The sequence below is a fragment of the Ornithodoros turicata genome, chromosome 3, assembly GCF_037126465.1.
Source record: "Ornithodoros turicata isolate Travis chromosome 3, ASM3712646v1, whole genome shotgun sequence".
Lineage (NCBI taxonomy): Eukaryota > Metazoa > Arthropoda > Arachnida > Ixodida > Argasidae > Ornithodoros > Ornithodoros turicata.
The window spans coordinates 70345096-70372238 of NC_088203.1; the positions used below are offsets into that span (position 1 = coordinate 70345096).

Below are 27143 nucleotides of genomic sequence, written 5' to 3' on the forward strand. Positions count from 1 at the left end.
TCGATTAAGCCTCACAATACAATTCCATTCAACTTTACGACCAGAATCCTGTTGTAAGAAGTTTGAAGCAATGTCTAATTTTTGTACACACAATATCAAAATTAGGATTTGCACACGCTCTTCGCGCTTTAAGAACAGCGACTGTTGGCAACGTAATTTGGTGTTGCAGCATCGGTTAAGTTGTATTTGATGCACTTATCAAAAAAAAGCAGCAGTGAACCTTCAATCTTGTCATCTGACATCAGGCAGTCAATATGGTTGACGAAATAAGAGTCAGTCGCCTCGTTGACTGTGTTACCCACAAAAGTAATAGTTTTCTCCCCCATAAGATGGGGTAAAGGTGCTCTTATATTTAGGAATATGACACGTCAATAAGACAACCCTAAACATGTGTAGCTATATCTACTCGCAATGCTATTTTCCTTCGTATTCATCACGCATTGTGTACTGAAGCCTCTTGAACATGTAAGAATTGCTTCGAAAGCTTCATCCTAACTATCTCTGCATGCATAAACTCTCCATAGAAAGAAAAACTCGTTGGCATACAAATTTCGTGGGATGCATTCGGCAAAAGTGGCTCACATCACTGACCAAGCCCCTGCTTCTGGGTGAACTCCTTCCGAACTGTGATGCACTGCGTCCCGTCGCCATGGCAGATACCGCAGCGATCCTCTTGGGCGCTGGACTCGATGCCCCAGTCGCACGCAACGCGCTGAACAGGTATTATGTCACTCAGCATTAGCGGATGAGAGGCTTCAAAAAACACATACTTTGCATTTTCCGTTGATGCAAACATCACGCGATCCAGGACTGCAAGGCGTTCCATCGACCACAGATTCCTGGAGCATCACGGAGAAGAACTTCCCATCGGGTTTACAGTGGAGCTGACACGGGGTTGCTAGTCGGCAATGAAATACATGAAATATGTAAAAGTTGTGTACTCAAATCGTCAATCTTGATTATTGAGAGCAGGGACTGCACCCTATCCTCATGGGATATTTCTGAGAAACATTTACACACTCCACTGAATTGAAAACCTGCTGACAGCCGCGGCTGGGAGCCTTCGCAAGGGGGGCGCCGGGTGGCATGTTCCGGGAGCTAGGTTGGACAATAAAACGAGAATCGGGAGAATTTGAAGCTCAGAACTTGATATCAGCTTCTTCTTCGTTTTTGCCTACAGAGCGTCTAGTTGGGGGGGGGGGGGGGGGGCGTAATCGTGCCCCAGGCGGAAGCTCGCCTAGGGACGGCAGCCAGCAGTTTTTTCTTCTTCTTATTTTTTTTCACTAGAATATTACATGGGGATGCCGCTCAACAACAACAATTTTATTTTGACCTTGGAGAGTGGGGAGTTTCATCGCCACAGGCGATACTCTGCCCCATTGCTGGTGGGAATGGGGAGAATAAAATAACGAGCCCCTTCACAATAACTCATGCCGCTCATGTGAACACACGGATAGTACAAACTGTAGCCTCGCGCCATTGGGCAACCGACGTTCCTCTCCCATTTATGCTTGGAAGGGTTCATCCAACAGTCGTTTTCACGAATGCCACGTAAATCCACCTGATACGACTCAATCTCGCATTACAGGTATGTTGCGTCATCGCTTACGACAAATGCTCCAGGCTCCATCGCTGTGCTTACTTGGAAAATTTCGAGCACATTATTGCCCGCACGACAAGCCTTTAGTTCTATACTGTCATTAACAGTGTCTAGAAACAGCTAAACGTTCCATCTTACACTATGGTCAAAATTCCATCTTACGCGGTCAAATCCTGCTCACTAGCACGATGCCCTAACATTGCGGACCTTACTGGACACTGATTAGGACATGACCTCCTCACTGTGAAGCTCCTCGTTATATCCTCACCAGATTACCGCGAGCAATGGGATAGAGTATCGCCCACACATTACGGTAAAACTAAAGCTTTTTTGTTGTTGTTTTTGTTGTTGTTGTTACCGACGCGCACGATGTAAGAAGGTTAGGGTGAGAGAACGCTCCCGGCAGACGCGTCGCGATAATGTTCTCCTATCAAGGAGCGGCGACACATAACGCGACAAATCATGGTCCATCGCAGCCGATTATGCAGTGGTACAGTACGTCAGTGGATGCTTTGTAAACGGTCTGGACGAACCATAATCCGTGGGTGTTTCACTCCCTGCAAATAAATTGTGTCTTGTTCTTCGACAACAGTTGTAGTGATGCTTTTTAGAGCCACAGCTGTATCAGGAAGGTTTTGCGGCGTTGACGGTGATGGCGAGCGCAGCAAAAAACGATAAAGCAAGTGCGAAAATGATGCAGCCAACGCAGCTTTACCCGTTGCGCGATCCGACACACACACAGTTCCCTTTGAAGTCGGCACAGGACGCACATTCCCCGGGGCGTCAGTCGTGACGTTTCCCACATCTGTGAGGCCGACAACGGCGAGCCCTTCCACCATCACCACCACCACCACCCATTGCGCGAGATTGCCACAGTTATCGCTGTCGCCGAGAAGTCGTGCAATTATTTCTTCCTTCTTTTACTCCTCTATGCAGGCAGCGTAAGAAGCGCGAGCCAACGCGGAAGACGGGCGAACTGACATTACGCACAGTCTTCCGTGGCGGACCGTCGGAACAAGTTCTGCTTAGAAATGCTCCATAACGAACCGATTAATTGTTTATGATCACGACGCATAACATCATAACAATCGAAGTATGGTGACGCGAGGAAAGGGTAAATTATTGAGGTACTATAGTCCTTTTACCCCCCCACCCCCCCCGAAATTCCGCAATTACGGAGCTTTATGGCCTTAGCTGTGGATGCGCCATAAAAAACTCGAATCATCGTCAAAGGAGAGTCACTTCTCAGTGTTCGATGACCATATACTCTGGCCACTTACAGCACAATTCAGCTAGCATAAATATCTATATAATACCTTACTAAAACAAAAGCACTTCGCTTAAATCACGTGAAAACACAGTGGCTGTATTCTCACCTAAAAAATACAACCCAAATTGTGCCTGTCCCGAAAAAGGGTGGTCCACAGGCTTTGACATTGTACGCAAGTCCTAGCGCTCTTTGATGTGTTTATTCGCCGACAGTTCTGTAAAAGTGGTAGTTTTCGCGGTTAATTTTCGCGAAATTCCCGTTCGTCACTAGTTTAAAGTCCCGGGTAATATTGTTAAATGTGAGAGGAACGTAGAGAAAAATCGTAATTTGCAATGAAGTCACTTCAGTATGTCGCGCTGGCCCACTAAGCGTAGTTTATTGCAGCACAATTTTAGTGCGTAGAACTTTGACAACATTTTCGCCACTCAACATCGATTCCACGGGAATTCGAACATCATTTTGGCGTCCCACCATCGCCCTCAACTTGATAACGTAGTATTAGTAACGTAGTATAACGTAGTAGTGATTAACGCAGTAACGGAGCCATAAAAATATATTTCCCAAAGGGTACGATGGGTACTTTAGATGGGATAGGACCATTCACCATTATTTTCCCTCGGCCAAATGCACTAACCATTAGAAGGGGGTCCGAACTCTCTCCACTCACCCCTGGTCAAGCCACTGCTTCAAATCAACGCAACGTTCGCAAAAGAATGGTCGGCATCCGCAAGGTGCGCGTGACCTTGAGGCCTTGAGGTTATCTCCGTCTTCACTAGATGGCGCAGTATGAGGACGACAGAAGTGGGGAGACCGCACGAACGGTGTGAGCTCGTCGGTCCTACTCCGGACCAGTTTTGGTCCTTTGTGCTACTCACGTGGATTTCTTTCGGCGCGCGAAGAGCGTGGTTCGCTGGAGAGCCGCTAGGATACGACGCGTATGTGTAAAAGATCAATTCCATGCTCTAGGGAAGCCTGAGACTTCCAGCTTTCTGAACCTAATAAGCTCGACTGTGCAACCCCATAGAACGAACATGCGAAATTAAAGTCCCGCGAGCTGTTCCCTACCGGCCCCATTGCGGATTCGCACTTCCCACTACAGTACTGGCGCATAATCATGTCCTCTTTGTGCAGCGAGTCGCACAAAGAAGAAGAGAAGAAGAAGTCCCCCATTGTATTCTCCATCCCCAAGGTACGCGTTTGGAAGAAGCAGAAGCAGAAGCGACAGATAGAGGCTTCGAGAACGGCTGCGGAGAAAGACGAAGAAGAAGAAGAAGAACGGCTGTTCCTCTGTTGCTCTAGTGCGGCAATCCCTTTTGTTGTTGGAGCTTGTTTGCCCTATCTGCAAGCTCAGGCCTGTCTGGCCTTCTCTGTTTCTCCCTCGGTTGCGACGCTGCTTACCTCGCCGGTTGGTGAGACGCGCGGCGATGGCGACCGCTGCTCGCAGCGGGCCCGACCCTTACTGGTCGGCGTCTGTGGACATTCGCTCAGTCCCCCTGAGCCTCTTCCAGGCCAACGGCCTCACGTCCATCCCAGTCGCAATCAAGCCTACCGATGGCTCTGGCATCCGGTCCAAGAACCCGAAATCTCTGCTTCAAGGCCTGGAAGCCATTACTCCTGAGTTCCGGGACATCGCCGAAGTGCGCCAATATGGAAGAGATGGCATCATCTGCAAATCTGACAACGTCAACGTCATCCGCTCGCTCCTGTCAACTTCCACCTTCGGCAGGCAGCCGGTGGAGGCATTCATCCCGCACCATCTCGCCTGTGTCAGAGGGGTGGTGAGGGGCGTCGACGTCTCTCTTCCCGCTACTGAAGTCCTCGAGCTCTTCTCCGACGCTGGTGCCCTCGACGCGTACCGCTGCAGCAGGCTTGACAACGATCGGCGTATCCCAACCCAGTCCGTAGTTGTGTCCTTTGCGGGACTCGCCTGCCCATCTGAAATCAAGTCCTGGCCACTCATCTTCTGTGTAGACACCTACAAGCGAAGACCGCTTCAGTGCAAGCGATGCTTCCGATTCGGACATACCACCAAAAACTGCAGATCTGATCCCCGCTGCCGCCACTGCGGCGACGGCCATGACGAGCCCACGTGCCCTGTTAGTGTCTCCCCGAAATGTTGCCTCTGCGGCGGGAAGCACTCTGCCGACAACCAATCATGCCCTTGCCGTGAGCAAGAGTCTTCCTTGTTAGAGGTCATGGATGCTCGCCACTGTTCACGGGCGGAAGCGGCTGCTGCCTTGAAGAGGCGCGGTTCGGATTTCGCTGCCAGAACCCAGCAAGCTGTCCAGTCCCCATTCCCTGGCGATAGGCTTCAGAAGATGATTGATGCCGCCGTCGAGGCTGCAGTGTCGAAGGTTAGAGCGGAACTCGACTCACTCTGCGCCATGGTTGCGTCCCTCTCTTCGGCCCTTTCTGAGACGGTCAACGCCATCTCCGGCAACAAACAAGTGGCTGTAGCCGCTGTGCCCTCGGCTGATCCTTCTCCTCAGCCCTGTGAACCCAGCTCTCCCTCCTGCTCATCGGCCGCCGCCCAGCCTGGCCGCGTGTGCCCAGCCTCGTCCCACGAGGCCATGGATGCGTCCTCCTCCAACTCCAAGCGTGACGCCTCGTCTGCGCTAATGTGGTGCAGCCCCTGCGAAAAGCCCCATGGCAAGCGGTCGAAGAAGGGTAGCCGCCCGAATACTGGTGACGACGTCCTTGCTGCCGCAGTCGCTCAATCCTTACTGGGTGATGAGTAGCCTGCGCGTCTTACAGAGGAACTGTCTTGCGATTTCTTCAGCTCTACCCGACCTCCACACGCTTGTCTCGAACTGCTCTCCTGACCTCATTCTCCTTCAAGAAACGTGGCTATCCCCCCGACGGTCCTTTTCCTTTCCGGGCTTCCAGGTATTTCGCCTGGACCGGCCCGTGGGACGGGGAGGAGGTCTGTTAACGCTCATCTCCCTTCGCCTAGTGCATTCTGCCCGTGTGTGGCAAACCCTGTCCCCTCTTTGCGAAGCCCTCGCGGTGCGGGTTACTCTCCCACGCTTCGGCCCCCTGGATGTCTTCAACGTGTACTGTCCGGCTGGCTTCCAGTCACCCTCGGCGCTCAGGGGCGCACTCTCTCATGTCTCTCAGCGGTACATCGTCGCCGGTGATTTCAACTCCCATCATGTTTCGTGGGGTTCCAAGACTGACTCTAGCGGCAGAGAGCTGTGGGAATGGATATGTCGTCATAACCTCAGTGTGGCAAATGATGGATCCCCGACGTTTCTGCGTGGCACCGCTAGGTCGGTGCTCGATCTCACGTTGCATTCGCCTGCAGCCCGCCTATCTTCGTGGCGCACGCTGGCCTCGGGCTCTAACAGTGACCACCTTCCCGTCTTCTTTGAAGTGGTCATACCGGCAAGACTCGCTGCTACCTCGCGCTCCCTCTGTAATTACTCCCTGCAAGACAAGAACCTGGCCCGCCTCCTGGAGGGCAGCTCTGAGCTCCCGCCCGTCAACCGTGCTATAAGTGCTGCCTCCTCGCTGACCCGCTCGATAGCGTCATCCACATTCCGCATCGACAAGCGATCGCCGTCAGGCTGTGCGCCATGGTGGAATGCTGATTGCGCAAGGGCCTACCGGCGCCGCAAGGCCGCTTGGAAACAGGTGCTCGCAAATACATGCTACGTGAATTGGAAAAATTACCAATTCCATAAAGCCGTGTTCAGGCGTACCATCTCTGCGGCAAAGCGGGCCTTTTTCACTGAACGAAACGCATTCCTCTCCGGCCCGAAGAACAGGAAAGCCCTACACAGGCACGTTTCCAATATCAGCAGGTCTCTCTCCTCAGGATTCCCCCCTGACTCTCTCGTCATGTCCGATGACGCGGCGAGGGCCCAGCTGGAAGATATCGCCAGGGGTCTGGCTCTCCGCTTCCAACGCTCTACTTCCTGCGCGCGGCAGCCTCCCGTGACGTCGTCGTCCGGCTTCGTTGCTGTTTCTGCAGAGGAACTTGACTCAGTGGTGCGCGCTCTTCCAAGCTCGGCTCCCGGCCCGGACGGCGTCTCAGGCAGAATGGTGAGGTCCCTGTGGGCTGCCCATCCAGAGGAGCTCCTGAACATTGCGAACGTCTCCATCGAACACTCGTGGATACCGGATGACTGGAAGGTGTCTAAGGTGGTTATAGTCAAGAAGATCGCCTCGAGGGGCTTGGCCATGGATAACATTCGCCCGATTGCCTTGACATCCGTCCTCTGCAAGACCATTGAGCGGATTCTGCACCGCCGGCTCTCTTCCTTCTTGGAAGCCTCTTCAGCGCTCAATGACAGCCAGATCGGCTTTCGCCCCCGTTGCTCAATCTGGATGGCGCACGCCAACCTGGAAAGCCAGATTTGCCTTGCGCGTGAGTGCGGGAAGATGTCTGCCCTGGTTACCTTGGATGTGGCGAAGGCCTACGATAGCGTGGAACACAATGTCCTCCTCCATCGTATGGTAGCTCTCAACATTCCCCCGTACATCGTTTCATGGGTTTGCGGCTTCCTCACTGGACGAGCATTCTTTTGCTCGGATGGACGCTTTGTCTCATCTTCGCATCCGCAGCAGAGGGGCGTCCCCCAGGGGTCCGTCCTTTCGCCACTGCTGTTTAACATTTTGATGAGTTCCCTACCTCTCGACCCGGGCGTCCTCACCCTGACCTATGCGGACGATATTGCCTTCTTCTCCAGCTCTCTATCGCTGCATACGCTACGTGAGAAACTGCAAGAATATCTCCTCGCGCTGTCATCCTGGATGCGTTCCGTCCACCTCACGTTGAACGTCCAGAAATCTGCAGTCCTGGTGTTCCCCCAGACCAACTGGTCTGGAGGAGCTGTGACCATCATTCTGGATGTTGCCGGCCAGACCATTCGCCAGACCAACCTGCTGCGCTACCTAGGCGTCTGGTATGATCACATGCTCCACTGGGACCATCATGTGGAAGTCATAAGCCAGAAGGCTTCGAAAGCAATTGGCACAATCCTCCGCAGCGCCAGCGCCCGCTGTGGTATGCGCAGGAGCACCCTGCTCTTCCTGTACAAGTGCTACGTACGGCCAATTCTTGAGTTTGGGTGTGTCGTCTTCTCGCACCTCCCCGACTACCGTCTGAGCAGGCTATTCGCGGTAGAAAGGAGAGCCCTCCGCCTGTGCATGGGCCTCCCCAAGTACACGGCCAACCAGGCGCTGTATGCCGAAGCCCGCATTCCCCCTCTGAAGACTCGGTTCCGCCTACTCACTGTGAACACCTTCCTCTCGCTCTGCCAGAGCCCATTAGCCTCCAGACAGAACCAGTCTCTCAGGGATCGGGCCCAGTGGATCGCCCGGAGGTGGCGAAAATCCAACACCCCGCAGCTCGTCTTTGTCGAATCCCTTCTAGCCTCGCTGAATACTTCTCTGACTGCCCCTCCTGCGCCCATCTGTCCGGTCTCGTCCATGGCCCTGCGAGTTGCCGACGCGTTCCAGCCCGGCGTTGCCTACGCTCCGTCTCCCCGGCTTGAAGCCCTCCTCTCGGCGCACATCAACCAGTTCCCATCTCACGTTGTTGTCGCGACAGATGCCTCGGTCTCGGCTCAGCTAGCGGGTGCCGGCGTCGTCTTCCCTCAGCTCGACTGTCACTGCCCCATCCGCCTCCCTGACTACACTCCCGTGTTGGAGAGCGAACTCCTCGCCATGATACTGGCTCTCAGAATGGCGCCCCTTACATTTCCCAGGATCCTGCTTTTGTCCGACTCCCTGTCGGTCATCACTGCCCTAGCCAGCCCCCCCAGCGAGTGGCTCGAGCTCCTGCAGGCCCTGAGTCCTAGCCACATCACGGAGGTGGTCCTGACATGGATTCCTGGGCACTGTGGCCTATCTCCCAACGAGTTGGCGGACAACCTTGCAAAAATTTCCCTCTCCGGCCCTATCATTGACGTCCGTCCGCCCCTGCCCTCTATCACGCGGGCCAGGTATAGAAGGCTGCTGGAGCTGACCGCTCTCCGCTCTCTGCCAGCCCGGTACGCCCATCTTTCCCACGCGTGGCAGGCTGACCGCTGCGTCTCCCGTCATGTAGAAGTCTTGCTGACTCGACTGCGCTGTCTAGCCCTTCCACTGAACTTTTACCTGCACCGCGCGGGTGTCAGCCGCTCTCCTGCGTGCGTCCACTGCGGTCAAGAGGAAACTGTAGAGCACTTTCTCCTGCACTGCCCCCTCTACGACCGCTCCCGCCTTATCTACCTTGCCCAGCCGCTGGCTAGACAAGGGGTTCCCCTCTCCCTGGACGCCATCCTGTCATTTGGAGCCTCCCACACCGAAAAGTGGCGGTTTGAAATAGCGTCGAGAGCCGCCGCCTTTCTGACCATCTGCGGCCGCTTCTGAAACATCTTGTACCTCCCGCTTCCTCCCTCCCCTCTGCTATGGCTTCCTTCTACTAACATGTCACCGTGGGTCTCATGAGCCTCTAGAGATTAGTCCGCACCAAACCCTGGCCAATCGCCCTGTGTGGCTGGCGGCCACTGTTCCTAGTGGTGGAAGAAGAAGAGGTACGCGAGTACGTGGAAGGTCCACTGCGATGTTTCCACTGCAAATGGTTCGGCCACCTTACCCGTAACTGCTGTTGTACTCGACTTTGTAAAGTTTGCTCTGGCCCACACCATGTGAGTGATTGCACAACTCGTCGTCAACCTAAATGTGCCAACTGTGGTGGCCCTCATGTCGTCTCCCATTCGCCATGCCCTCATAAACGGTTTTCAAGACTCGTTTATTAGTGTGGACCAGCCTGACTCGCATAAGTCTGGACGAATGGTCAAGAATGTATCTGCCTCTCATGTACACCCCCTCAGCGCCGCCCTCAGAAAAATGCTCCTGCAGTGAAGCCCCAGTCTCAACGTGTTGACCGACAGAGTTCTCTGCTCCTCAGCAACCTATCCAGTCAGGAACATGTGTCTCCAATGCACCGGTCATCCATGCTCCTGCTGTAACTTGTAAGCAGGCCACGGAGTATCAGCTCACCGAAGCCGGTGACCTCGAGTCGATTGAAGCGGTCCTGCACCCCTGCATCGAGTGCTGGCGCTGTAATGTCTGCGCTGCTACCTCTTTTGGTTGTTGCTCTGAAAGCGATAGTTTCCGCGTTCCCTGCCGCGACATCGTTACCTCAGGTTCAGCAGCTTTTCGCTGTGGATGGCCTGTTCGCATCGTTCCATCATGGACAGTCTCTATAAGAGGGCTACAGTGATTCAGTGGAAAGCAAGAGGTTTGCCCAACACTCTCCCTCAACTCAAGTTGTTTTTGCTTAAGTACCCCATTCCGATTCTGGCTTTCAGCGAAGAGTACGTCAAGAACGATTTCAGACTTAGTGGTTCTAATATTATTACGTCCGGGAACTTAAGCGTGTCATCGAGGACTGTATTATGTGTAAAGGCTGATTTGACGGCTGCCCTTTTGCAGGGCCCGCAGATTGTTGCGACCATCGACCATGTAAGGTGCAAGGTCCGTTTGGGTAATCTGTCGCTTTCAGTCGTCAGCTTGTATGTCCCACCACCTTCACCCCTCTTGGATTAAAAGCCCCCAGTGCTGGGTTGGACGAGGACAGAGGATAAAAAAGGAACTAATAAAGAAGCTTCCCTCTTCCGTGCCCGTGCTTTCACAGGCACGGAAGAGGGAAGCTTCTTTATCAGGAGGCTAGGTTCATTCGAGAGGAAGGGAATAATTTAATAATTGGGTGTTTACGTCGCGAGACAACTGAGATCATGAGCGACGCCACAGCGGTCGGTCTGTGGATTGCTTTTGCCCACCTGAGGGTTCTTTAACGTGCGATGAAAGCTCATCACACGGCACCCCGTATTTAACGTCCCTCGCGGAAGACGGCGTGTCTAAGCAACTTGTACCCTGCCACCAAGTTGCTGACGTCCTCGGCCGGGTTCGAACCCGCGATCTCGGGATCAGAAGGCGAACACGCTACCGACTGAGCCACCGAGGCCGGTAGGAAGGGAATAATTGTGTTAGTATGACATCCATTAATTTTACAAAGAAAATCGAAGATTTTATCAACGAACGGAACAACAGATAGGCAAGCAGATTTGGAAGAACTCGTTTCTGGTGTATAGCGCTCTCATCGGTCGTTTTTTGCAGGGTGAGAGGGGTGTCACGGGTTTGCTCGAAAAAAGAAAAATAAACTTCACTTGGTTGCAGTTCAGTGCCGGTCCTTGCCCTTTTTTATCCTCTGTCCTCGTCCTACCCGGCACTGGGGGTTTTCAATTGTTTTTTAATCCAATATGAACCAACCAGCCCAAATGCTTGCTCTGCTTCACCCCTCTTGCCGCAGGACGCTCAAAATACCTTTTTAGGGCTAGAATCACCTTTTTGGTTGTTGGCGACATGAACGTCCACAATCCGGTGTGGGGAAGTAGAACGACAAACAGAAGAGGAAGACTCTGGAGTATCTGGTTCCCTTAACGTGTTGATAACCTTTTTCTCGCTCATTCCATCGCCACTTTTCAGAAGGATGAGCTTCGTAATATTGTGGTCTCCACAGTGTATGCACTCCGCTGTTCATCTGGGGGTTCTACAAAGAAGTACGTAGCTGCTTCCTTTCATTTCTTGCTATCCTTGTTTTCCCATAAGTAAGTCTTTGATTCTTTCCGTCGTCGTTTGTACTAGACTACTGTGGTTATGTTGTAATTGTGCACATTGCCTGTGTTCAGAAGCCTGTTCTCCACATATCAACTCTATCTACCTCCACTGTCGTCAAATCTTCACCACTGCTTCTGTGATGCTTAACAAGTTGGCCTTTTTACATCATAGATACAGACCACGAACAAGCCTCCACCTTGCCATATCCCGTGTCCTCTACTGAGGTGGAACTGTATGCCATCCTCGAAGCCCTAGAATACATTGCTGGCCTGCCACCCGAGAAGTCATAGGTTGTCCTCACTGACAGCAGGGCGTCCCCTTCTTTTGCTATCTTGCCGCCCCAAAATCATGCGTACCCAGCATGGCATAAAATCGACTCTGCGCCAATGGCCACGTTCTATTTCTGCAGTGGATTCCCGGTCACCTGGCTCTATCCGGAAACTCACGCGCAGATGCGGCTGCAGGACGAGCTGCATAAGTTATGACCCTTGCCACTGTACATCTGCCCCTCTGCTTGCCGTCTGCCTATCTGCCGCAGGTGTGCTGCTCGTACCAAAGCGTTCGGAGCTGAGGCTGCGTCTACAACAGTCACCTGCAATCAATCGACCTCTCGGTGGACCTCTTCATTACATGTCTCTACACTTATCACGAGGAATTGCTCCTTCACCGCCTCCAACTGAACGTCGCCCGCACACCGCTGCTTCTATTCAAAATTGGTCAATCTAGCACTCCCCTTTGCGCTAGCTGTGACGTGGTGACTGAAATTGTTACGAGCAGCACAGCGTCATGATGGCAATGGCTTAATGACAGAATGAGAATGTTCGTGCTATGAGTCGTCGTTGTCGTCACATTACCCCTCTCCCCTGAAGTCGTGACCTCCTGGGCACGCTGGTGGATGTGGATGAACGAGGATGTCAGGTCGTCGGCGTTGATGTTAGCGGCCGACGTGGACGACCGTGGAAGAAGGATGAGGTGACGCTGCGGTGCCCGGAGTAGTCCGGTGCCTATGGTCCGCTTGCCGTGCTTAACCGCCACTGCACGCTGCTGTCCTGGGCGTCGTTTATCTACGGGACTGAGAAACGTCTGGTCAGGTCATTCGTCGTCTAGTCTGTCGTGTCATCTGAGCGAGCTGGGGCGTCGATGGTCGTGACGGCAGTGTGGGGGCCAGAGAAGCAAAAGGCTGTCATGTGACGACCAAGGAAACTGTTTCTCCCTGACGAACAGAAGATCGAACAGGAAGGAAAATATGCCAAGGTGCAGCGAGAGAAACGTGCAAGAAGGACACCAGGCGACGCACAGCTTCATTGCGGGCCTATCGACAAAGACAAAAAGCTGAAGAACGCGCCAAGCATGCTACTGCACAACGAAAGGGGAGAGCAGCTGAAACGATTTTGTGTCGGATGTGCGAGCGGAACTTCAGCTGCAACTGCAATTCGCGAGCGATCCACAGCAAGCCTGTAGTATGGCTAACCTTTCCCTTTGTTTGTTTCCCCTAGCTATGGGGTAGCGTTCCACTCCTACTGTGGAAAACCTCCCCACTTCATTGTCAAAATCTAATTGTTGTTGTTGCTGTTCCCTTTGTTTTTCCCCCATTAAACTTACCCCCCCATTTCGGACACCACGCTCAGTATGTGACCGTTTGTGGTTCGCCAATGCTGTCAACAAGGTGTGAACTGAGCGCTTCCCGAATTTTAATTCATCCGCATAACTTATTCGCAGTTCAGCGAAGCAGTAGCAATACGATCGCATTACGGCTCGTTGCATCAGCACAGATACTGCCAGCTTTTTTTCTCTTATTACAAGTAATCAAGATACGAAACAACGTATGTATAGATACTGATATCGTTATTCATATACATTGTTGATACCAGTACATTGCTCTGCCGTTCTATGCCAGCTAGTCGCCGTGCCTTGAAAGCATGAAGCCTCATGGCTTCCTTCGTAGTACCATCGGTTTGGTATGGTGCATACAAAAATACACTGGGTTGGTGGTTTATTATTCTGCTACGGCTCCCGAAGTGACTCAAGATCACCGTGAGCCACTGGACGTCCCCGTATCTCGCAGAACGTGCCCCTTCTCTCTTCCATTGCTTTCCTACATGGTTCCCCCAAACTTATGCTGCCTTCGGCGAGCTAGGATTCGGTATATTCCTTTGTAACCTACATCCAGTGCGGGTCAGCGTTGCCACACATAAAAAGTGATGTTAGCAACATTGCTTTTAAGTTTACTTCCCTTGGGTCACCTGCAAGGAACGTCGTTGATGGTACAGTATTCAAGGGCACCCAGTTCGGAAAAACGGTACCATATTAGCTCAGTGAACTTAGCACGATTTCTTTGAAACTGACATTGATATTCCAGACTTTATTACTCGGTTTCATGACAGGTTTTCCACCTTGTATATATGTATAGGCTCTAATAATAATAATGGTGCCGTGATGTTATATGTAAGGTTTGTCTGCGTACTATGACGGAACGTTGCACGTGCCGCCGGGTAGGACTGCGGATAATTTCGACCAGCAGGGGTTCTTTTGACGTGCGCCGGAAATACACAGTGCTGGAAGCAATGTTTACCTCCCCACAATGCCACCGTCCTCGGCCGGGACCGAACCCGCGATCTTGAGTTCAGCAGGCCAACACGTTAGCTACCGAGGAGGGCAAGCATAGGCTCTAGTCACACCCGTGGTCTACACCTCTTTCGGCTAAATCATCGCACAGTTTATCCTAATGAGCAAACGGTTCTGAGAGCGCGTTATTACATTAATCAAAAGAAACTGGGCGTACCAGATGAAGAAACAGGAGACCAGTTGAATAGTTCCCCTTTGTGTGGAATATTGTTGAAGTTACTGCATTGCACGGCACGGAAACTTGGCGACCCTTCCGGACACGCTTGCTGTATGGAAAAGAAAAGGAAAAGGAAACACTGTACACGATGCGTGACAACACGAAGAAATGCAGGAATGTTTCCCATTGAAGATCAAAAGAGGACCAACCAAAACTGCACAATGAAAGTTCATATTCATGGAGGCGACTGACAACCACGACAATGCTTGTCATGTACAAGAGCTCCAGACGAAAAAGACAAACTCGATCTACTCGTACTCCCCATGCCCCTTCAGTACGTTCGTCATTCGGGACGATGGGTGGCTAGGAGTGTGTTGTCCGGTTAAATTTTGTTTATCATATCATCTCATTTCATCACGGCTACAGTCATGACACTGCCCAGATGAGTGAGGCCAACAACGGTAAGCCTGTCTCGTTACCACCACCTAACACCGTACCTAGCTTCTTTGTGCCATTCAGGGTTCGTGCAGATTTGTATAAACGCCCCACCCACACAATATGTGATAAAAATCGCTTGTTCTACCAGTGTTGACCCGTCAACAGTAACGACCCCTTCGCTCAACATATTTTTCGGAGGATGCGGCGCACGTTTCAAATGCTCCTCTCAGTCCTCTGGAACGTTTGTTGTGCGGTGGGGATGAAGAATCAAGAGCCAATCCAGTAAGAACGTCCGTAATCAAACAAGAGGGCGTATTCTTCACAATATCAGCTGAATTTGTCTTGGTGGCTTGCTTTCGTGCTGCTCCACCGTATGTTAGCTATATGTATAGAGCTAAATAATTCTATGGTCTATGGTACAGGAGGGTGACGAAACGAGAAACGCATCCACGAAATGACGGCACAAGGAAGGCCACGCACCTCAGTGTTGCACAGCTTGTACCTCTTCCTTTCCCCAATGCAGTAGCGTCCCCCATTTGAGGGCCTGCAAAATTCGAGATGTTCAAAGATGACTTGGATAAACACTTTGATAAATAGGAGAACTGACATGGGATTATCGCAGTGTCTCTCCGAGAACGCGACGCCCCCTCCACAGGAGCGCGTACACGTCGACCACGGTGACCAGGGTCCCCATCCGCCGTCTATCGCCGCAGGACGGTCTCCAATTTCCGTGCAGTTGCCGAGGTGGCACCACTAATGAAGACGCCTTGCGATCACTGCACTCTGCGTATCACAATCACTCTTATTGAACGAACCTTGTTTTTGCCGCAAACTGTTCCTTCCGCAGCAGGCTCCATTTTCGTAATGCACTTGCTGTCCAGGCGGCACCATAGGGTCTGGCACACTTCCTGAAAAGATACACTTGGAGTCACTTTTTGTAAGAAACGCTCTATATTGAAGCAGCCATTTGTAGTACAGCCGTAGTGCACAACTGCTCATTCAGAAAGATATGGATGGTACAGCAAAAACACAGAATTGAAATCTGAAGGTTACTAAAACTGAAGCGTATTCTACAGCACTTCCGGGTAACGCGATTCGTTTGGTAAATTGGCTGCTCAAGCAAATCCAAGCTGTAATCGTAGGTAAGAGACAAAACAGAGGGAAAATAACGGCGTAGAAACTGCCCGAGCAAATACTGAGCAAATCTGAGGAATAAAGGCCCCGATATGTCCGCACAAAGGATGTACGTTCCGCTGGACCTGGCGGCTACAAGTCGCCTGGTATGCCGTGGTCAGTACTAACCAATTGTAATTTTGTCGCAATCATATTGCTGTGCCGTCTAACCATTTATTTTTCTTTCTTTTTTAAAGTACGCATATGGATAAGACTTCACTGAACTACAAATATTGGATACTAACTCGCACAAACTGGAGCCTTTCTTCCTGTGATGGTGCTCAAAAGCACCTGGAGCCCATATGTGGTCCAAACCAAGCTCGTACTAGCCAGATGCCTTTTAACAGGAAAGGCACTGGTGAGCTACCAGGGTTAGATATGCACAGGTCACCCAGACAGCACCGTGTGTGCTCCCCCTCTCTCTCATACACACGTACACATAATTTCTAGTCCGAGACTGCTCCCTAGATCAAATTGGTAACACAAGAGGGTGAGGCAAATCATGTTCGTCGCTAAAGAGTTCTAATCGCGACGTCGAGGATTTGCCTCAAGCACAACAAAGCAAATTAAACAGTATGCACGTGTACGCAAACGTATGTCATCATTAGGACCCGGGAGTTCATGCAAAAATGCATATTTTTATAGTGCGTTCTCCAACGTTTCTCTCCTAACATTTCTCCAAACACTACAAATTACAACGTCATAAATCTACAATGTCTACGTGTCATGTAATGGTATTCTGGCATATTCCTTCTTGATCGTCATATAATATGACGGTTGCATATTATGTCATATTTCGGAGCCATTGGGATCGTTTCTTAACGTTTGACAACTCTCTTTCTTTTTTGCCACTGCTCACGTTATTTCAAAAGGGAGGTCAAAACCTGTGAGGAGGGCCCAAAACATGTGTTCCAGCTACACATCTAAGCTACTACGCTGCTTTTAAGCTGCTTCGTTCTCCGCACTCAGTAGATTCGCTAGCACCATTATAGCACCCAGAACACACGGGCATACAAAAACTGGCATCGGAAACTTTTCTCTTGGGAGATGTCAGTAGGTGTGCTTGACAAAAATAAGGGACTCGAAGTATTGCAGTTTGTGAGCGGCCATTCACGAAGGCCGTGAACAGCACAACGAAGGATGAATTGGATAAACTTGGATAAACGCATTGCGCAGATGAGCGAGGTGGCTAGCGAATTTGCTGGAACAACATCCACTGACAAAAAGCGCACACTTTTGCTGTACATGGGTTTCTTAACTAGCAAAACAGGAAGTTTTATCACCACATTTAAAAATGCATGTGTGTGCGTTCGTGTGTGCTTGCGCGCACACACTCTTCTGAAAACCTGCAGTGGCATACTGCAATGACCATTGAGGAATACCTCAGTGTGCACACGGGAACGGACGGTCCAACTCCCAATAAGGAATGGGCATTCTCATTTGTATAACATTTTTTAGACAATCTACGTAGTGATGCAATTCCAAGCAAGCAAAAGCTTCGTGATTAGCATTTCCGGCATCATATTTCTGCATATTTTGTGCATATTGAAACGTTTTGCACCACACATTTGCGTGTATATTTTGCAAGATTTTTGTGCATAAAGTCCCGGGCCCTAACCATCACATAAGCCCGTTGTCAGCCGCAGTAATAAACGTACCTCGATCCCTGGACAATGTTCAGCCTCGGGCCCATACTGCAGTCTACACTGGTGATGGGCGTCGTACATTGCACCCGGCGGAAGCTGAGGGAAGGCGTAATGAGACTGTGGCTCATCGTCCAGACAACGTCCCCAGTCACGATCCAAGAACCGCGTGATCTCCTCGCGGCTACAGTCGGACCAAACCACCGGCGATGTGTCAGCGCTTAGCTGAGGTGCCATCACGTGCTGTCGTTCACCCGGCACATGCTGACAGCCGTTTTGGGGACCGTCGTGACTCATTCCGAAGTTATGGCCCAGTTCATGCGCTATAGTGTAGGCGAGTGTCAGACCCGAGTCTTCGTTGACGTTGCAGCTGCGTTGCGGCTGGCACATCCCGGCCACTTCAGCCAAGCCCAATGTGTTGCAGGGTTCGCCATTACGAATGCACATTTTGTATCTGTTAATAATTTAAAAAATATATGTCCGTTATTGCTTCCCGCAATGCTTCGTAAAAGTGCAGGCAAAGCATGCTCTACAGGATCTCACTGTTCTCGTAGCTGAGCGGTTAGAAAAACACCGCGCCAAGAGAGCCACGTCCGTGGGTATTTTCTTCCGAACACATTAAGGAAAATGAAGACGGCCTGACGAACCAGCAGCTCGGTAGAATAAGCACACGCCCGCCACCACCATCGAGAAGCAAAGAAGGTGCTGCCAGGACCCAATTCTATGTTCAGCCGAACCGTCAGATTTGGCGCCACAAGTTTGGTGCTCTCGTTGATTTATCGAATTGTCACAACGGTAAGACCCTTCAATATTAATCCTCGGATGTAAGTGAAGGCCGTTCGACTTAGATGTGAACATGGTTGGGAAGTATCCTCTAGGGCCTAGACCATTGACGTTATTTCCCTGACACAAGGAACAGAAGGCGCCGAAAGCCGTTAAGACGGTCTCCTGAAGGGACTGTTGCAAGTAAATGATGACGAAGTACCTTGGGGCCAAGAAGCGCGCCTTATGTGAGGCGCTCGTTCAGTTTATCTTTTTGGTTTGAGATTAAAACGAATTTGGTATCCTCAGCTGACGGTCGTCTTCGGTGTCTCCGGTTTCTTTCCCCCACAGGGATCATTCGCGTACACTTGTGAGTTTGCACGGTACAATGAGGAAGCATATTCACGGACTCGACCAAATAAGCGGCACTAAATTTTGAGTTTTACTCGTACAGTACACTGCACACCAATGCATGTGTGGTATAAAGATTGTGAGTGTTGCAAGGAAATTTCGTCCATAACAAGCATGTCCTATGGCCATTTTGATGGGTTTCTCGATCTGATAGTTTGATAGTTCGTGCCACTACGGACGTAGACTCTCGTCATAGTGACGGCACTGCCACGAAAACTATCTCGGAGAAGTAGGCAACGACATGCCTTTTAATCACCACATCAGCACCTTTGAGCGCGAGCTCTTGGCCTCGTACAGTGCCGTGAAGCACTACCAACACTTCCTCGAGGGCAGGGATTTAGCCATCTTTACAGACCACAAGCCGCTTATGTTCGCTCTCCAGTCCCCATCGGCGAAGCACTCCCCCCGTGAAGCTCGACACATGGCCTTCATCCTGGAGTTCACGGCTGACATTCGTCACGTTCCCGGCGTCGTCAACACACCCGCTGACGCCTTGTCCCGTGCTGTGTATGCGCCGGTCACCGCCGCCCTAAGCCCTTCAGCGCGTGACCTCGAGGCTCTGGCAGCCGCTCAATCGGCCGTGTGTCGTCTCGACGACAACAGCGGCCTCAGGCTTGAGCATGTGCGCCTGCGGTCGTCTTCTGCCTCCCTGTGGTACGACACTTCTATCGGCTCCCTCGTCCATTCGTTCCACCCGACTCCGCCGCCCAATCTTCGATGCATTTCACCGGCTGGCTCACCCTGGCGCTTGAGCTTCCCGGAAGCTCGTTCAGGCACGCTACGTCCTGTATTACACGCGTACTTGTATTCCCTGCCAGTGTGCCAAGCTTAACCGCCACACCATCTCTCTACCTGGCCAGTTCCTGACCTCCGATACACGGTTCGACCGCATCCACATTGATCTTGTGGGACCTCTCCCTCCGATCCGGGGCTACCACTATCTATTGACCTGTGTCGACCGGTTCACCCGGTCCTCTCGCTTCCAGACATCACAGTTGAATCCGTCGCCTCTGCGTACCTCTTCGGCTGGATCGCCTGCTTCGGCGTTCCTTCCTCTATCACGACTGACCTGGTCCGCCAGTTTGAGTCCCACATCGTCCGTGAGCTCTGCAAGCTTCTTGGCGTTAACCACATCCGCACATCCGCGCAACACCCTGAGACGAACGGCATCGTGGAACGCCTTCATCGGCACCTCAAGGCCGCTTTCTGTGCTGAGGGTGCCTTCCTGTCCTGGCTCGACCGGTTGCCACTGGTGCTCCTCGGCCTTCGCGGCGCCGTAAAGCGGGCCCTCAACTGTTCCCTGGCGGAGCTTATCTATAGCTCCTGTTTGCGTCTCTCGTGCACCTTCCCCACGCCCCGGGACGCCGTGCCCGACCCGGCCTCCTACTTGGCCCGCCTCAGCTCCACGCTCGCAGACCTTCGGTCCTTTGAACCCCGCTTCTCGCCCCGCCGCTATGCTTTCCGGACCTGGCCTCTGCTCCCCATGTCTTCGTTGGTCGAGATGCTGTCCGCGCTCCTGTTCAGGCCCCTTACGACGGCCCGTTCCTGGTCCTTGCTCGGCACCCGAAGACTTTTCGTCTGCAACTTCCCATGGCCCCGACTCCATCGCCATCGACCACCTCAAGCCGGCGTACTTCAACTTCACCTCTGCTTCCGCTCCTGGGCCGTTTGCTTCGCCGTCCCCTCCCCGGACCCCGTCCCGTCGCCGGCGTCTTCGCCGTGTCCAGTGGACCCTTCCGTCTCCAACAGCCACTAGGGCAGCTTTTCTTCGCTGGGATGAGCCCTGTAACAGCCGCACGGTCCGTCACCCGTGCAATCCCTACGTCATCTTCCATCATCGCACGGACGCGCCTGCCAGTGAGCCTGAGGTTTTGTTTTCGATACGCCCTCGTCAGCAATCATTAAAGTCCAGTTCCATTGTGGAGCACTGTCTACCTAGGCCCCACATATGTATATAAATATTTTCAGGAAGGATGCTCGCTCCATAAGCTGACGTAACATTAGAATATGGGTGGAGCACAACTGAGTAGTATGTGAGCCTAAATAACGTCGCTAACTAATAAAAACGAAGACAAGTTCATACAATACAGTGGAATGAATGGCTGCATTGTGGTCCTATAAATGTAGCATTTCACATTAGGACAATACAGATAATACAGATAATTAGACAAAATAAAGCTATCCACGTAACACAGCTATGAACGCAATGGAAGCTTTCCTCACGCCATGGAGGTATTGATGTGCGCCGCTATCGCCCGCATGCTTTGATTTACGTTGAGGAAGGCGTGGTTGCATGTTCTAGCACTTATCTAACGATCAATACAAGAATTTTGTTTAGTTCAGTACCTAATATTTGAAATTGATACCGAGGACAAAACTTAATTGTAATTTCAATCCCACCCTGTAGAAGCTTACTACGCGGGGGGGGGGGGTAAGTAATGGATAACAAGGTTAGCCATGCATGAGGCTTGTTATTTCATGCAAAAAGGAACACTGCTCCTTCCCTAGTCGCTGTGCAGGCTGGCACTACAGGAAGACATCACAACATGCCCAAGAGTCCAGCGTCCCGAAGGAACCGTATAGCAGCGTGCCTAGCGTTCTCTGTAGGGCCAAGTAGCACAGAGAGGGAAAGTTCTGGGTAGCCCAGATGGGCGAGGCGGCGTTGGAGACTGGGCGGGTGTTCTCCGTACCGCGTCGAGGAGAATGTGCCGCTCGTCCGCTTCTACGTTACACGCGGGGCTAAGAGAAGGCAGTCGACTCATCTTAAGCAGGAGGAATGGAGTTCGTGCCACATTCAGCCGCAGCCGATGAAGCAACGACTCCTCGCTACGCGGCACGGTATCAGTGGTTATGTGAAGAGAGTTAGGAGTTCGATTAGAACGTACGACCACCATGAGTTCTCCGCCTGTAAAGCAGGTGCGCCTGCGTCGATGCGTTTTTTTCAAAGTGAGTGGCGATCCAATCCTGATTTTCACTCTGGCTCTATAACGTGTAGCGTTGTTTCCTCTTTGCATTGCAATTTCCAACATCAAGAGTCCAGCCAAAGACAGTAATAGCTATTTTCGCGCAATATCTTGGGCAAGCACTGTCTCTGTGTCTCCGCTCCTGCCACCATTCCCTTTCCCTCGCCTTTCCTCTTCTCCGTTTAATGTTTCCCTTTCCCGTGGTCGGTATCTTAAGGTGAAAAGTGGCAATGCTAATTGCATCGGTTCCCGAAAGCTCCCTACTCTGTGTATGAACGGTACGAGCAGAATAGAAAGGGGACAATTTTCAGAAATTAGCGCAACTGTAATCAACGCAGAGACTAGCAGAAGATGTAAGACCCTAATGCGTTTTGATTTGACTATAATGTCAGTAGCTGACTACCTAAAACGACGGTGAAATGCACCTAAAGCCTAGCGTAAATAATTTTTTTCCCTCTTGGAGCCGTTGTCATCTGCTATGACAGTCACAGTTTCTGTCTGTCTAAAGGAATAGGTAGTTCACCTATGCGATGTCATTACGCACACCTAAATGGGAGTTTCTCCCGAACTTCGGGAAATAACAATGACTAACCTGGTTATCAGGATTGCAACATCATGATGGTTAGGATGGTTCTCGTCTAGAGGGTTTACAAAGCGTTGCCAGCGACAAAAGCTTTTCAACGCGCTATCTGCTGAGGATGCGTTAATCTCCAGTTCCTGTAACAGATAACTGAATGTGAGGCCTCCACGAGGAGTGTCTCTGAGTTCCCACCTTGCTTTTGTCCAAGATGATCATGCGGACGAGGACCACGTTGATGGCATTACCAATGCTGGCGTCATGGTAGAGAGAAGACACCTTCAAGGAGGAGTATTCCAGTTGGACAAACAATGCGCGATTTATTCCGCTATGATCCCCATTCGTATTGCTCAACACGTTTTAGGTATATATTACTTGTGCTACACCGCATCCGTTCATGGAGGAGCACCTGCTATTGCGCACAAATGAGAGTATTAGCAATGACGAGAGCAACTGGTCATTCAGAAGGACTACAAGACCGAGCTTCAAATTGGGAAAACTACATTGTGATGCAAGTGGTGATGGCCAGTGGTATCGCTAGACATTCGCGATATGACGTAAGCATGAAACACGCTTGCTTCTTGTTGCTTGTTGAGGCAAGCGATTATTCGGTAAAATTGAGAGGAACTGGGTCACTATCGAAAGATCAAGTCCTATCACAACAATGAGAAGCCTGTTTGGAATACGGTCGAGAGCTCCGCGAGAAAGACGCCATTATTATTATTGTTTTTTGCCGACAAGTTTCACGAGAAGCAGTTACAAAAGAAACAAACTATGCCCTTCATTCGCATTTTATAGCTAAACATCTTCATACATACAGGACGGTTTCTTGCGTAAGATACATTTGACGTTAGTATAACCCCCCGCCCACAATATTTCCAAGTACGCTTAGCAGAATACTGTCAACCAATCTTGGGTAGTAACTGTTTCTAGTTTCTGTTTGCAGAAACTAGCTCGAGTAACTAGTTACTTTTCTGTACAAGTACCTTGTAACTGTAACCAGTTACCGCTTTTGTTTAAAATAACTGTAGCCAAGTCACTCGGCTATTGCAATGTTTCCACGCGTCAGTTCCCTAGCATTAGTTTAGTTGAGGCTTCAAATATCCTGCCATTTTTCCCAACCAGGGATTGGACGAATTTCGTCATCTCATACGCCTTGGTTTAACTCCCAATGTGCCCGTGGGAAATCCTCTATTTATAACACGCCAAACAATTTTCTTTTGAGTTAAATTTATTCGTCTTTCTTTTCTTAAAATGAAAGTGCAAAGTAGCAAAGTTACCTTAACTGTAACTGTTAAATTTCAAAAAGAGAAACTGTAATGGTAACTCAGTTACTGTATTTGTGCAGACTAACTGTAAATTAGTTATTTTTTTAATAACTTACCTATGACTGCTCTCAACTATGAAAGGAGAGAAAGTAATAAATAGTAAGAATGTTGTTCACTGACCATGTTGAGTACTGTGAGCAGGTAGGTTTCGATGTCTTCGTTCGAGTAGTATTCAACCATGGTGCTGTCTGCCACAACCAGGGTTTCCACATTGCGCTCCCGACTCACAGATCGCTTCTTCCTCTGGGTGCCCTTCCTGGTCCGCTCCCAGCTGCTGTCTGCGAGACAAAATACACTGTGCTCCCCGAGGCTGCAGGAAGGCTAGGGATGCCTCCCGACCTTTCGTTGCGCAAAGCGATGAACCTCTCCGCAGCGCTGACCTGCGGTAGACAACGTGTGCTCGATCCTCTCCCCCTCCTTCCAGGGGCTCCACCAGGTAGTCGTCGTCCTCCAGACGTACCATACCCCTCTAAAATTTAAGAGGACGGAGATGGTGTGATTTATATATCTATATATTTGCGGCCCAGAAGCACTGGTCTGTGAAGCCACAAAACTCATAGCATGCGTCAACGAACTTAAGCAACAAGCACGTGATGATGGTAGCCCATCTTCGTGTTCAATGTCAGACTTAGATCAAGCCACATTTGAATCTGCTACGGGAAGGCTTAAATCTCGCAACCCACACGGTGGCGACAAAAGTGTTTTATATAGGGAGTTTTCACATGACGTCAAACAAACGCGTTTGGCCGCCATGGTGGTGGTCACTTTTTCGGCGCAGCTGCCGAGATTATCTAGCATCTGCTCGAAAACGAAGCCTTCAACGGTGTTTTGAAATTCGGTCGCGTCCGTAGCCTTCTTTTATCCCCAAGACACTTCGTTATTGTCGCTCTCACATTTTCTTTTATGAAAACTATAGTTGTCGCGTTGAAAAGCAGCGCAGTTTGTCATCTTTCAATGCCGCAGGCACGAAAAGTGGCCACCAGTGGGAGTAGCTTACGAGCATGCCACGTCACTGCCACGTCACAATGTGACGTAGGTGAAAACTCCCTATACTGCGAACGCAATCGCATTGCGTACACAATCACGTAGCGTGTTCATCCTGCGCACGCGCTGTGCGGAAAGTCACGTTCTGCACATGTGGAGTGAAGGGGGGGGGGGTCTATTTATTTTCACAGGAAAGGTCAACCATGTGGAATGTTCATCTGCTATTCCTTTGCGTACGCAGAACTAAAACCATCTGATACTAGAGAGTTTCAGTTCAGCGTACGCTATCGCCTTTGCGTACGTAAGCGATATTTAGGGTTTGTGGTTTTCGGCATTTATTTTCAACCCAATTCGGGGGGTGTTTATCGGCATTTATATGGGGGACTATAAATCGGATTTTTTCGGCATCTATATTCCGCCCAAAAAGTAAATGCCCGAATACGGGCATCTATTTATTTCGCATGAAGGAAAGCCTATTTTGCGCGCGAAGGTAACAACGAACCGAAAAGAAGTGAATCGATTCATGGTTTCATTAACAATGTCTTTTATTGCCTGTGCCAAACCAGCACACAAGGAGACTACCTCTTGTTGTAATAGATGCAAGCGTACATCATCATGCTCGCATCTGTCATAGCGGCTCGCTCCTTGCGATTAATAACACGCAGTTTAGAGAACGCGCGCTCAACATTAGCGCTAGAAACAGGAATAGCCAGTATGCTTAAGGCGCACTGCGATAACAAAGGCCATGTGCTGGAACGGGCCGTCCAAAACTGAATAGGAGATATATCCACCTGAGGGCAGGGCATACAGCATATTCGAAAAACTCGCGCTTTATATCATCCATACGATTCATCTCGTAGAACAAATAAGAATAAGTCCTCATACAGTGAAGTGCCTCGAAGTGCCTGGAAGTGCCTCACGAACGGAAACAAGGGTCACTCCAAGTCGTAACTGGAAGGGAGTACATAGAGGAATACAAAGAACACAAAAATGAACTAGAAGGCTAGGGCAGGGGATGAGCGATCGGCTTTTGAAACCGTTTGGGAGCTCCGTACACTCGTGATCTCTTTTTAACCGGACAACAACAGACCACAAAGGTTCTGAATAGTAAATTCACTAAAGATAGGTGTGTCACTAAGTACGTGTGCTGCCAAAAGGCGGTCACGGACCGCACAACAGAGCTGAGGTCAGGGCACAGCCCGAAGATAATACCACGCTCGAGAAATAGTCGACAACGGGAGATTCCAAGGGGATTTCCCTTTGCGGTTCCAGGAATGGCAGCTGTCAAGATACGAGAAATTCGGATTTTTTCGGAATATTCCGAATCTGAAAAAAAATCATTCGGGGGGTGTTTTCCGGCATTTTTCGGAAAATGCCGAAAACCACGAACCCTAGCGATATTGTAGTAGTTCTGCGCAATGCGCGAACGCTCTCTTTGGGTTTTACGCAGGACCACTAACTTTGGGTACGCAGGACCACTAACGCAACTCCTTCCGTACGCAAAGGCGATAGCGTCGATGTACTAAAAATTTTTTGGTGCAACATAGGTTAAACGTTAGTTGTTCGTTACGTGATTCACGCATTGTACTCGTACCATACTCTTAACTCGGTACCCTGTATTGTAACTTTTAGCTACGTGTAACCTCTATACAGACGTAGATTTCAAAATATCGTAGAGGTAACACGCCCGATACCTCTATTTAAAGGTTAAAAACGACTTGTAACCTGACATTGTAGGAGCAATCGAAGTTACTTCTGAGTTCAACCCAAATCCAACCGTCGTAACTTAAAACTGCACTCTTTATCGGGACGTTGTAACTTCTAAACGAATTCCGCGTTTGCATTTGCTTTGTTTGTTTGTTTTGTTTGTTTGTTTGCAAAGTAACCTTTATAAAAGGTACAGCTCAAAAGTTACTGTGTTCTCTTTCAAACCTCACATTCAATACGAGAGTTTCGGGTCAGTGTGCGTTACGTTATTGTGTGTCTGCTTCTGTATGAACTGCGGAGCGTGTTCCGAATTATGAAGAAAGCACAGGAAGTAACGGAACTTTATCAGGGTGTTTTTACCGTATGTTCACTACAAAGCTTCCATAGTTACGTTTCTGCTGGATAGTATAGGAACACTGATCACATCTCATTGATCACGATCAGTCTCTCTGACACGCGGCGAAAACACATTGCAGCCAGAATAGCGATGACACCAGGACAGAGTAGTCCTTCGTCATTCCTCGTGGTTCTAGCTGGACGTGTCGTCGTCCGCTGTTGCAGAGGCCCGGCATAATGTTACGGCAGCACAAAACGATTCAGAGACATTATTTTCGCTTCCTTAGTAAATAAAACCTCCACTGGGTGATTCCATTTCAACTCATGCAAGGCGGTCCGGGCACCATCAGTGATTTTTACTGGAAAAATATACGTTGTAGCCAGACTTAGAGTGAGAGTGAAACGGCAAGTATTTTTTCTCTAGTTGCTGTAGTTCCCGAGAAAAAAAAAATCCGGAAGAATATCGTAGGTCCGGCACACTTTCAAGTGTAGCGTTTTCGGCAATACCTTTCCCACGAACGCGTTCACGCCTTTGAATTTTTTCCAGCACTGTCAACTA

The 27143-nt window shown here is 50.3% G+C and overlaps 1 protein-coding gene across 3 annotated transcripts in view; it reads right to left on the bottom strand.

Moving 5' to 3' along the window:
• LOC135388585 (A disintegrin and metalloproteinase with thrombospondin motifs 7-like) overlaps nt 1-27143 on the bottom strand; it is a 143678-nt gene that overhangs the window by 61378 nt on the left and 55157 nt on the right. For all 3 annotated transcript variants that reach the window (XM_064618210.1, XM_064618211.1, XM_064618212.1), the window contains 11 exons: nt 23897-24026; nt 23678-23835; nt 22425-22508; nt 22245-22369; nt 17532-17970; nt 15516-15608; nt 15308-15453; nt 15181-15244; nt 14263-14371; nt 771-898; nt 592-712 (listed from right to left, as the gene is read on the bottom strand). In XM_064618210.1, coding sequence (XP_064474280.1) covers nt 592-712; nt 771-898; nt 14263-14371; nt 15181-15244; nt 15308-15453; nt 15516-15608; nt 17532-17970; nt 22245-22369; nt 22425-22508; nt 23678-23835; nt 23897-24026 — 1597 coding nt within the window. The remainder of the gene's footprint in view (nt 1-591; nt 713-770; nt 899-14262; nt 14372-15180; nt 15245-15307; nt 15454-15515; nt 15609-17531; nt 17971-22244; nt 22370-22424; nt 22509-23677; nt 23836-23896; nt 24027-27143) is intronic.